This window comes from Conger conger, chromosome 8 (genome assembly GCF_963514075.1).
Source record: "Conger conger chromosome 8, fConCon1.1, whole genome shotgun sequence".
NCBI lineage: Eukaryota > Metazoa > Chordata > Actinopteri > Anguilliformes > Congridae > Conger > Conger conger.
In genome coordinates this window covers 63987369-64000783 of record NC_083767.1, presented here as the reverse complement: position 1 = coordinate 64000783, position 13415 = coordinate 63987369, and the positions used below count along the sequence as shown (strand labels likewise).

General features: G+C 52.3%; 1 protein-coding gene across 2 annotated transcripts in view; it reads left to right on the top strand.

Moving 5' to 3' along the window:
* Window positions 1–13049, top strand: part of si:ch211-212k18.15 (uncharacterized protein LOC563681 homolog) — a 23703-nt gene extending 10654 nt beyond the window's left edge. For both annotated transcript variants that reach the window (XM_061251166.1, XM_061251165.1), the window contains one exon: window positions 12327–13049. In XM_061251166.1, coding sequence (XP_061107150.1) covers window positions 12327–12788 — 462 coding nt within the window. In that variant the 3' untranslated portion in view covers window positions 12789–13049. The remainder of the gene's footprint in view (window positions 1–12326) is intronic.
* Window positions 13050–13415: the final 366 nt, after the last annotated feature.

Below are 13415 nucleotides of genomic sequence, written 5' to 3'. Positions count from 1 at the left end.
CCCGTCTGAATCACCCCGATTCACCCCGTCTGAATCACCCCGATTCACCCTGTCTGAATCACCCCGATTCACCCCGTCTGAATCACCACGATTCACCCCGTCTGAATCACATAGAGATTCACCCCGTCTGAATCACCCCGATGCACCCCGTCTGAATCACCCCGATTCACCCTGTCTGAATCACCCCGATTCACCCCGTCTGAATCACCCCGTCTGAATCACCCCGATTCACCCTGTCTGAATCACATAGAGATTCACCCTGTCTGAATCACCCCGATTCACCGCGTCTGAATCACCCCGATTCACCCTGTCTGAATCACCCCGATTCACCCCGTCTGAATCACCTTGATTCACCCCGTCTGAATCACCCCGATTCACTCTGTCTGAATCACATAGAGATTCACCCTGTCTGAATCACATAGAGATTCACCCTGTCTGAATCACATAGAGATTCACCCTGTCTGTATCACCCCGATTCACCCTGTCTGAATCACATAGAGATTCACCCTGTCTGAATCACCCCGATTCACCCTGTCTGAATCACCCCGATTCACCCTGTCTGAATCACCCCGATTCACCCTGTCTGAATCACCCCGAATCACCCTGTCTGAATCACCCCGATTCACCCTGTCTGAATCACCCCGATTCACCCTGTCTGAATCACCCCGAATCACCCTGTCTGAATCACCCCGATTCACCCTGTCTGAATCACATAGAGATTCACCCCGTCTGAATCACCCGGACTCACCCTGTCTAAATCATCCCGATTCACCCAGTCTGAATCACCCCGAATCACCCTGTCTGAATCACATAGAGATTCACCCTGTCTGAATCACCCCGATTCACCCCGTCTGAATCACCCCGATTCACCCCGTCTGAATCACCCCGATTCACCCCGTCTGAATCACCCCGATTCACCCTGTCTGAATCACATAGAGATTCACCCCGTCTGAATCACCCCGATTCACCCTGTCTGAATCACCCCGATTCACCCCGTCTGAATCACCCCGTCTGAATCACCCCGATTCACCTTGTCTGAATCACATAGAGATTCACCCTGTCTGAATCACCCCGATTCACCCCGTCTGAATAACCCCGATTCACCCCGTCTGAATCACCCCGAATCACCCCGTCTGAATCACCCCGATTCACCCCGTCTGAATCACCCCGAATCACCCTGTCTGAATCACATAGAGATTCACCCTGTCTGAATCACCCCGATTCACCCCGTCTGAATCACCCCGATTCACCCCGTCTGAATCACCCTGATTCACCCCGTCTGAATCACCCCGATTCACCCCGTCTGAATCACCCCGAATCACCCTGTCTGAATCACATAGAGATTCACCCCGTCTGAATCACCCCGATTCACCCCGTCTGAATCACCCCGATTCACCCCGTCTGAATCACCCCGATTCACCCTGTCTGAATCACATAGAGATTCACCCTGTCTGAATCACCCCGAATCACCCTGTCTGAATCACATAGAGATTCACCCTGTCTGAATCACCCCGATTCACCCCGTCTGAATCACCCCGAATCACCCTGTCTGAATCACATAGAGATTCACCCCGTCTGAATCACCCCGATTCACCCCGTCTGAATCACCCCGATTCACCCCGTCTGAATCACCCCGATTCACCCTGTCTGAATCACATAGAGATTCACCCTGTCTGAATCACCCCGATTCACCCTGTCTGAATCACATAGAGATTCACCCCGTCTGAATCACCCCGACTCACCCTGTCTAAATCATCCCGATTCACCCCGTCTGAATCACCCCGAATCACCCTGTCTGAATCACATAGAGATTCACCCCGTCTGAATCACCCCGATTCACCCCGTCTGAATCATCCCGATTCACCCCGTCTGAATCACCCCGAATCACCCTGTCTGAATCACATAGAGATTCACCCTGTCTGAATCACCCCGATTCACCCCGTCTGAATCCCCCCGATTCACCCCGTCTGAATCACCCTGATTCACCCCGTCTGAATCACCCCGATTCACCCTGTCTGAATCACATAGAGATTCACCCTGTCTGAATCACCCCGATTCACCGCGTCTGAATCACCCCGATTCACCCTGTCTGAATCACCCCGATTCACCCCGTCTGAATCACCCCGATTCACCCCGTCTGAATCACCCCGATTCACTCTGTCTGAATCACCCCGATTCACCCTGTCTGAATCACCCCGATTCACCCCGTCTGAATCACCCCGATGCACCCCGTCTGAATCACCCCGATTCACCCTGTCTGAATCACCCCGATTCACCCTGTCTGAATCACATAGAGATTCACCCTGTCTGAATCACCCCAAATCACCCTGTCTGAATCACATAGAGATTCACCCCGTCTGAATCACCCTGATTCACTCTGTCTGAATCACATAGAGATTCACCCTGTCTGAATCACCCCGATTCACCCCGTCTGAATCACCCCGATTCACCCCGTCTGAATCACCCCGATTCACCCCGTCTGAATCACCCCGATTCACCCCGTCTGAATCACATAGAGATTCACCCCGTCTGAATCACCCCGATTCACCCCGTCTGAATCACCCCGATTCACCCTGTCTGAATCACCCCGATTCACCCCGTCTGAATCACCCCGTCTGAATCACCCCGATTCACCCTGTCTGAATCACATAGAGATTCACCCTGTCTGAATCACCCCGATTCACCGCGTCTGAATCACCCCGATTCACCCTGTCTGAATCACCCCGATTCACCCCGTCTGAATCACCCCGATTCACCCTGTCTGAATCACCCCGATTCACTCTGTCTGAATCACATAGAGATTCACCCTGTCTGAATCACATAGAGATTCACCCTGTCTGAATCACATAGAGATTCACCCTGTCTGAATCACATAGAGATTCACCCTGTCTGTATCACCCCGATTCACCCTGTCTGAATCACATAGAGATTCACCCTGTCTGAATCACCCCGATTCACCCTGTCTGAATCACCCCGATTCACCCTGTCTGAATCACCCCGATTCACCCTGTCTGAATCACCCCGAATCACCCTGTCTGAATCACCCCGATTCACCCTGTCTGAATCACCCCGATTCACCCTGTCTGAATCACCCCGAATCACCCTGTCTGAATCACCCCGATTCACCCTGTCTGAATCACATAGAGATTCACCCCGTCTGAATCACCCCGACTCACCCTGTCTAAATCATCCCGATTCACCCCGTCTGAATCACCCCGAATCACCCTGTCTGAATCACATAGAGATTGACCCTGTCTGAATCACCCCGATTCACCCCGTCTGAATCACCCCGATTCACCCCGTCTGAATCACCCCGATTCACCCCGTCTGAATCACCCCGATTCACCCTGTCTGAATCACATAGAGATTCACCCCGTCTGAATCACCCCGATTCACCCCGTCTGAATCACCCCGATTCACCCCGTCTGAATCACCCCGATTCACCCCGTCTGAATCACCCCGATTCACCCTGTCTGAATCACCCCGATTCACCCCATCTGAATCACCCCGTCTGAATCACCCCGATTCACCCTGTCTGAATCACATAGAGATTCACCCTGTCTGAATCACCCCGATTCACCGCGTCTGAATCACCCCGATTCACCCTGTCTGAATCACCCCGATTCACCCCGTCTGAATCACATAGAGATTCACCCCGTCTGAATCACCCCGATTCACCCCGTCTGAATCACCCCGATTCACCCCGTCTGAATCACCCCGATTCACCCCGTCTGAATCACCCCGATTCACCCTGTCTGAATCACCCCGATTCACCCCATCTGAATCACCCCGTCTGAATCACCCCGATTCACCCTGTCTGAATCACATAGAGATTCACCCTGTCTGAATCACCCCGATTCACCGCGTCTGAATCACCCCGATTCACCCTGTCTGAATCACCCCGATTCACCCCGTCTGAATCACCCCGATTCACCCCGTCTGAATCACCCCGATTCACTCTGTCTGAATCACCCCGATTCACCCTGTCTGAATCACCCCGATTCACCTCGTCTGAATCACCCCGATTCACCCCGTCTGAATCACCCCGATTCACCCCGTCTGAATCACCCCGATTCACCCCGTCTGAATCACCCCGATTCACCCTGTCTGAATCACATAGAGATTCCCCCTGTCTGAATCACCCCGAATCACCCTGTCTGAATCACATAGAGATTCACCCCGTCTGAATCACCCCGATTCACCCCGTCTGAATCACCCCGATTCACCCCGTCTGAATCACCCCGATTCACCCCGTCTGAATCACCCCGATTCACTCTGTCTGAATCACCCCGAATCACCCTGTCTGAATCACATAGAGATTCACCCTGTCTGAATCACATAGAGATTCACCCTGTCTGAATCACATAGAGATTCACCCTGTCTGAATCACCCCGATTCACCCTGTCTGAATCACATAGAGATTCACCCTGTCTGAATCACCCCGATTCACCCCGTCTGAATCACCCTGATTCACTCCGTCTGAATCACCCTGATTCACCCCGTCTGAATCACCCCGATTCACCCCGTCTGAATCACCCCGAATCACCCTGTCTGAATCACATAGAGATTCACCCTGTCTGAATCACCCCGAATCACCCTGTCTGAATCACATAGAGATTCACCCTGTCTGAATCACCCCGAATCACCCTGTCTGAATCACCCCGATTCACCCCGTTTGAATCACCCCGATTCACCCCGTCTGAATCACCCCGATTCACCCCGTCTGAATCACCCCGAATCACCCCGTCTGAATCACCCCGATTCACCCCGTCTGAATCACCCCGAATCACCCTGTCTGAATCACATAGAGATTCACCCTGTCTGAATCACCCCGATTCACCCCGTCTGAATCACCCCGATTCACCCCGTCTGAATCACCCCGATTCACCCCGTCTGAATCACCCCGATTCACCCCGTCTGAATCACATAGAGATTCACCCCGTCTGAATCACCCCGATGCACCCCGTCTGAATCACCCCGATTCACCCCGTCTGAATCACCCCGAATCACCCCGTCTGAATCACCCCGATTCACCCCGTCTGAATCACCCCGATTCACCCCGTCTGAATCACCCCGATTCACCCCGTCTGAATCACCCCGATTCACCCTGTCTGAATCACCCCGATTCACCCTGTCTGAATCACATAGAGATTCACCCTGTCTGAATCACCCCGAATCACCCTGTCTGAATCACATAGAGATTCACCCCGTCTGAATCACATAGAGATTCACCCTGTCTGAATCACCCCGATTCACCCTGTCTGAATCACCCCGATTCACCCCGTCTGAATCAACCCGATTCACCCCGTCTGAATCACCCCGATTCACCCCGTCTGAATCACCCCGATTCACCCTGTCTGAATCACATAGAGATTCACCCCGTCTGAATCACCCCGATTCACCCCGTCTGAATCACCCCGATTCACCCTGTCTGAATCACCCCGATTCACCCCGTCTGAATCACCCCGTCTGAATCACCCCGATTCACCCTGTCTGAATCACATAGAGATTCACTCTGTCTGAATCACCCCGATTCACCGCGTCTGAATCACCCTGATTCACCCTGTCTGAATCACCCCGATTCACCCCGTCTGAATCACCCCGATTCACCCCGTCTGAATCACCCCGATTCACTCTGTCTGAATCACATAGAGATTCACCCTGTCTGAATCACATAGAGATTCACCCTGTCTGAATCACATAGAGATTCACCCTGTCTGAATCACATAGTGATTCACCCTGTCTGTATCACCCCGATTCACCCTGTCTGAATCACATAGAGATTCACCCTGTCTGAATCACCCCGATTCACCCTGTCTGAATCACCCCGATTCACCCTGTCTGAATCACATAGAGATTCACCCCGTCTGAATCACCCCGATTCACCCCGTCTGAATCACCCCGATTCACCCTGTCTGAATCACCCCGATTCACCCCGTCTGAATCACCCCGTCTGAATCACCCCGATTCACCCTGTCTGAATCACATAGAGATTCACCCTGTCTGAATCACCCCGATTCACCGCGTCTGAATCACCCCGATTCACCCTGTCTGAATCACCCCGATTCAGCCCGTCTGAATCACCCCGATTCACCCCGTCTGAATCACCCCGATTCACTCTGTCTGAATCACATAGAGATTCACCCTGTCTGAATCACATAGAGATTCACCCTGTCTGAATCACATAGAGATTCACCCTGTCTGAATCACATAGAGATTCACCCTGTCTGTATTACCCCGATTCACCCTGTCTGAATCACATAGAGATTCACCCTGTCTGAATCACCCCGATTCACCCTGTCTGAATCACCCCGATTCACCCTGTCTGAATCACCCCGATTCACCCTGTCTGAATCACCCCGAATCACCCTGTCTGAATCACCCCGATTCACCCTGTCTGAATCACCCCTAATCACCCTGTCTGAATCACCCCGATTCACCCTGTCTGAATCACATAGAGATTCACCCCGTCTGAATCACCCCGACTCACCCTGTCTAAATCATCCCGATTCACCCCGTCTGAATCACCCCGAATCACCCTGTCTGAATCACATAGAGATTCACCCTGTCTGAATCACCCCGATTCACCCCGTCTGAATCACCCCGATTCACCCCGTCTGAATCACCCCGATTCACCCCGTCTGAATCACCCCGATTCACCCTGTCTGAATCACATAGAGATTCACCCCGTCTGAATCACCCCGATTCACCCCGTCTGAATCACCCCGATTCACCCTGTCTGAATCACCCCGATTCACCCCGTCTGAATCACCCCGTCTGAATCACCCCGATTCACCCTGTCTGAATCACATAGAGATTCACCCTGTCTGAATCACCCCGATTCACCGCGTCTGAATCACCCCGATTCACCCTGTCTGAATCACCCCGATTCACCCCGTCTGAATCACCCCGATTCACCCCGTCTGAATCACCCCGATTCACTCTGTCTGAATCACCCCGATTCACCCTTTCTGAATCACCCCGATTCACCCCGTCTGAATCACCCCGATTCACCCCGTCTGAATCACCCCGATTCACCCCGTCTGAATCACCCCGATTCACCCCGTCTGAATCACCCCGATTCACCCTGTCTGAATCACATAGAGATTCCCCCTGTCTGAATCACCCCGAATCACCCTGTCTGAATCACATAGAGATTCACCCCGTCTGAATCACCCCGATTCACCCCGTCTGAATCACCCCGATTCACCCCGTCTGAATCACCCCGATTCACCCCGTCTGAATCACCCCGATTCACCCCGTCTGAATCACCCTGATTCACTCTGTCTGAATCACCCCGAATCACCCTGTCTGAATCACATAGAGATTCACCCTGTCTGAATCACATAGAGATTCACCCTGTCTGAATCACATAGAGATTCACCCTGTCTGAATCACCCCGATTCACCCTGTCTGAATCACATAGAGATTCACCCTGTCTGAATCACCCCGATTCACCCTGTCTGAATCACATAGAGATTCACCCTGTCTGAATCACCCCGATTCACCCTGTCTGAATCACCCCGATTCACCCTGTCTGAATCACCCCGATTCACCCTGTCTGAATCACCCCGAATCACCCTGTCTGAATCACCCCGATTCACCCTGTCTGAATCACCCCGATTCACCCTGTCTGAATCACCCCGAATCACCCTGTCTGAATCACCCCGATTCACCCTGTCTGAATCACATAGAGATTCACCCTGTCTGAATCACCCCGACTCACCCTGTCTAAATCATCCCGATTCACCCCGTCTGAATCACCCCGAATCACCCTGTCTGAATCACATAGATATTCACCCTGTCTGAATCACCCCGATTCACCCCGTCTGAATCACCCCGATTCACCCCGTCTGAATCACCCTGATTCACCCCGTCTGAATCACCCCGATTCACCCCGTCTGAATCACCCCGATTCACCCTGTCTGAATCACATAGAGATTCGCCCCGTCTGAATCACCCCGATTCACCCCGTCTGAATCACCCCGATTCACCCCGTCTGAATCACCCCGATTCACCCCGTCTGAATCACCCCGATTCACTCTGTCTGAATCACCCCGAATCACCCTGTCTGAATCACATAGAGATTCACCCTGTCTGAATCACATAGAGATTCACCCTGTCTGAATCACATAGAGATTCACCCCGTCTGAATCACCCCGATTCACCCCGTCTGAATCACCCCGATTCACCCTGTCTGAATCACATAGAGATTCACCCCGTCTGAATCACCCCGATTCACCCCGTCTGAATCACCCCGATTCACCCTGTCTGAATCACCCCGATTCACCCCGTCTGAATCACCCCGTCTGAATCACCCCGATTCACCCTGTCTGAATCACATAGAGATTCACCCTGTCTGAATCACCCCGATTCACCGCGTCTGAATCACCCCGATTCACCCTGTCTGAATCACCCCGATTCACCCCGTCTGAATCACCCCGATTCACCCCGTCTGAATCACCCCGATTCACTCTGTCTGAATCACCCCGATTCACCCTGTCTGAATCACCCCGATTCACCCTGTCTGTATCACCCCGATTCACCCCGTCTGAATCACCCCGATTCACCCCGTCTGAATCACCCCGATTCACCCCGTCTGAATCACCCCGATTCACCCCGTCTGAATCACCCCGATTCACCCCGTCTGAATCACCCCGATTCACCCCGTCTGAATCACCCCGATTCACCCTGTCTGAATCACCCCGAATCACCCTGTCTGAATCACATAGAGATTCACCCTGTCTGAATCACATAGAGATTCACCCTGTCTGAATCACATAGAGATTCACCCTGTCTGAATCACATAGAGATTCACCCTGTCTGAATCACCCCGATTCACCCTGTCTGAATCACCCCGATTCACCCTGTCTGAATCACCCCGATTCACCCTGTCTGAATCACCCCGAATCACCCTGTCTGAATCACCCCGATTCACCCTGTCTGAATCACCCCGATTCACCCTGTCTGAATCACCCCGAATCACCCTGTCTGAATCACCCCGATTCACCCTGTCTGAATCACATAGAGATTCACCCCGTCTGAATCACCCCGACTCACCCTGTCTAAATCATCCCGATTCACCCCGTCTGAATCACCCCGAATCACCCTGTCTGAATCACATAGAGATTCACCCTGTCTGAATCACCCCGATTCACCCCGTCTGAATCCCCCCGATTCACCCCGTCTGAATCACCCCGATTCACCCCGTCTGAATCACCCCAATTCACCCTGTCTGAATCACATAGAGATTCACCCTGTCTGAATCACCCCGAATCACCCTGTCTGAATCACATAGAGATTCACCCTGTCTGAATCACCCCGATTCACCCCGTCTGAATCACCCCGATTCACCTCGTCTGAATCACCCCGAATCACCCCGTCTGAATCACCCCGATTCACCCCGTCTTAATCACCCCGAATCACCCTGTCTGAATCACATAGAGATTCACCCTGTCTGAATCACCCCGATTCACCCCGTCTGAATCACCCCGATTCACCCCGTCTGAATCACCCCGATTCACCCCGTCTGAATCACCCCGAATCACCCTGTCTGAGTCACATAGAGATTCACCCCGTTTGAATCACCCCGATTCACCCCGTCTGAATCACCCCGTCTGAATCACCCCGATTCACCCTGTCTGAATCACATAGAGATTCACCCTGTCTGAATCACCCCGATTCACCGCGTCTGAATCACCCCGATTCACCCTGTCTGAATCACCCCGATTCACCCTGTCTGAATCACCCCGATTCACCCCGTCTGAATCACCCTGATTCACCCCGTCTGAATCACCCCGATTCACTCTGTCTGAATCACCCCGATTCACCCTGTCTGAATCACCCCGATTCACCCCGTCTGAATCACCCTGATTCACCCCGTCTGAATCACCCCGATTCACCCTGTCTGAATCACATAGAGATTCACCCTGTCTGAATCACCCCGAATCACCCTGTCTGAATCACATAGAGATTCACCCCGTCTGAATCACCCCGATTCACCCCGTCTGAATCACCCCGATTCACCCCGTCTGAATCACCCCGATTCACCCCGTCTGAATCACCCCGATTCACCCTGTCTGAATCACATAGAGATTCACCCTGTCTGAATCACATAGAGATTCACCCTGTCTGAATCACATAGAGATTCACCCTGTCTGAATCACCCCGATTCACCCCGTCTGAATCACCCCGATTCACCCCGTCTGAATCACCCCGAATCACCCTGTCTGAATCACATAGAGATTCACCCTGTCTGAATCACATAGAGATTCACCCTGTCTGAATCACATAGAGATTCACCCTGTCTGAATCACCCCGATTCACCCTGTCTGAATCACTTAGAGATTCACCCTGTCTCAATCACCCCGATTCACCCCGTCTGAATCACCCCGATTCACCCTGTCTGAATCACCCCGATTCACCCCGTCTGAATCACCCCGATTCACCCCGTCTGAATCACCCCGATTCACCCCGTCTGAATCACCCCGATTCACCCTGTCTGAATCACCCCGATTCACCCTGTCTGAATCACATAGAGATTCACCCCGTCTGAATCACCCCGACTCACCCTGTCTAAATCATCCCGATTCACCCCGTCTGAATCACCCCGAATCACCCTGTCTGAATCACATAGAGATTCACCCTGTCTGAATCACCCCGATTCACCCCGTCTGAATCACCCCGATTCACCCCGTCTGAATCACCCCGATTCACCCCGTCTGAATCACCCCGATTCACCCTGTCTGAATCACATAGAGATTCACCCCGTCTGAATCACCCCGATTCACCCCGTCTGAATCACCCCGATTCACCCCGTCTGAATCACCCCGATTCACCCCGTCTGAATCACCCCGTCTGAATCACCCCGATTCACCCTGTCTGAATCACATAGAGATTCACCCTGTCCTAATCACCCCGATTCACCGCGTCTGAATCACCCCGATACACCCTGTCTGAATCACCCCGATTCACCCCGTCTGAATCACCCCGATTCACCCCGTCTGAATCACCCCGATTCACTCTGTCTGAATCACCCCGATTCACCCTGTCTGAATCACCCCGATTCACCCCGTCTGAATCACCCCGATTCACCCCGTCTGAATCACCCCGATTCACCCTGTCTGAATCACCCCGATTCACCCTGTCTGAATCACCCCGAATCACCCTGTCTGAATCACCCCGATTCACCCTGTCTGAATCACCCCGATTCACCCCGTCTCTATCACCCCGATTCACCCCGTCTGAATCACCCCGATTCACCCCGTCTGAATCACCCCGATTCACCCCGTCTGAATCACCCCAATTCACCCTGTCTGAATCACATAGAGATTCACCCTGTCTGAATCACCCCGAATCACCCTGTCTGAATCACATAGAGATTCACCCTGTCTGAATCACCCCGATTCACCCCGTCTGAATCACCCCGAATCACCCCGTCTTAATCACCCCGAATCACCCCGTCTGAATCACATAGAGATTCACCCTGTCTGAATCACCCCGATTCACCCCGTCTGAATCACCCCGATTCACCCCGTCTGAATCACCCTGATTCACCCCGTCTGAATCACCCCGATTCACCCCGTCTGAATCACCCCGAATCACCCTGTCTGAATCACATAGAGATTCACCCCATCTGAATCACCCCGATTCACCCCGTCTGAATCACCCCGATTCACCCCGTCTGAATCACCCCGATTCACCCTGTCTGAATCACATAGAGATTCACCCTGTCTGAATCACCCCGAATCACCCTGTCTGAATCACATAGAGATTCACCCCGTCTGAATCACCCCGATTCACCCCGTCTGAATCACCCCGATTCACCCCGTCTGAATCACCCCGATTCACCCCGTCTGAATCACCCCGATTCACCCTGTCTGAATCACATAGAGATTCACCCTGTCTGAATCACCCCGACTCACCCTGTCTAAATCATCCCGATTCACCCTGTCTGAATCACATAGAGATTCATTGAGTCTGAATCACCCCGATTCACTCCGCTCAGTAGGTGTTCTGTGTTCCGTATGTGTTCCGTGTTCAGTAAGTTTTTAGTGTTCAGTGAGTGTTCTGTGCTCAATAAGTGTTCAGTGAGTGTTCAGTTGGTGTTCAGTGAGTGTTCTGTGTTTAGTAAGTGTTCAGTGAGTGTTCTGAGTTTAGTAAGTGTTCAGTAGGTGTTCAGTTGGTGTTCTACACTCAGTAAGTGTTCAGTAAGTGTTCTGTGTTCAGTAAGTGTTCAGTAGGTGTTCAGTGAGTGTTCTGTGTTTAGTAAGTGTTCAGTAAGTGTTCAGTAGGTGTTTGGTAATTGTCGAGTGTTTGTTTCTCAGTGTCCCGGCTGCCAGACGTGTGTTGAGAGAGCAGACCAGACCAATCTGTGTGTCCTCTGCACTGTGTGCACCGCTGAGACAGGCCGAGCATACGAGTTCTGCTGGCAATGCCTGCAGCGCTGGAAGGGCCCCGCCCCTCGCTCCGATCGCTGTGACAACCAGAGCTGCACCAATAAGGACCTGCAGCTGCTGGAGAAATGCGAAACCACATCCCTGCCTCAGGTGGAGGGTGTGTCCGCCTGCCCTTCCCTCAGGGCCTGCCCCACCTGCGGCCAGGTGCTGGAGCACGACCGCACGGGCTGCAAGAACATCCTGTGTTCACGCTGCCAGGTGGAGTTCTGCTTCGTCTGCCTGAAGCTCACGCCCGTCTGCCTGGACACCAGCTCCTACTTCGAGGCCTGTAAGGATGGGGTGGCCCCCAGGCAGACCAGCATCCCCAGCTGGAACAGGAGTGGTTCATGAGCTTCTGTTTACCACTCATTTATTTCTACAACTTTCTGAATTTGGATTGGTATTTTAACTTCTAAGATGCGACTGGTATGAGATTGTAGCCTTCTGTGGCATTCATTGTTAGAAATACAGTTTGCTTGATTTTTATATATTTTACTGCCGCTCCTGATCATATACTGTTTTTTTCTGCTTATATAATGAACTACTGATGTATTTTTTCTAACTTTTCTTGGAAACACAATTATTTGTTCCAATAAAATTAAAAAAGTGAAATGTTTCTTTGTGTCATAATTTTGAGAAGTCTCTCTGACAGTTGACGTGGGAAAACATCATGGACAGGCTGCTAGCTATAGCCATCAGGGCAAAGACAAACCAAAATAAGAAAATATTTAATAACCAAGAAGACCAAATCAGCTGATACCATGGGAAAAATACTCAGTACTCTGTGGTAAGCAGACATACTGTCAGACACTTGGCCCAGCAGCTGGGAGACAGTGTTGGGGGGCAGTGTTGGGCCAGGGTTGGGGCAGTGTTGGGGGGCGGTTTTGGGGCGGTGTTGTGGCAGTGTTGGGGCGGTGTTGTGGCAGTGTTGGGGGGCAGGGTTGGGGCAGTGTTGGGGCAGTGTTGGGGTGGTGCTGG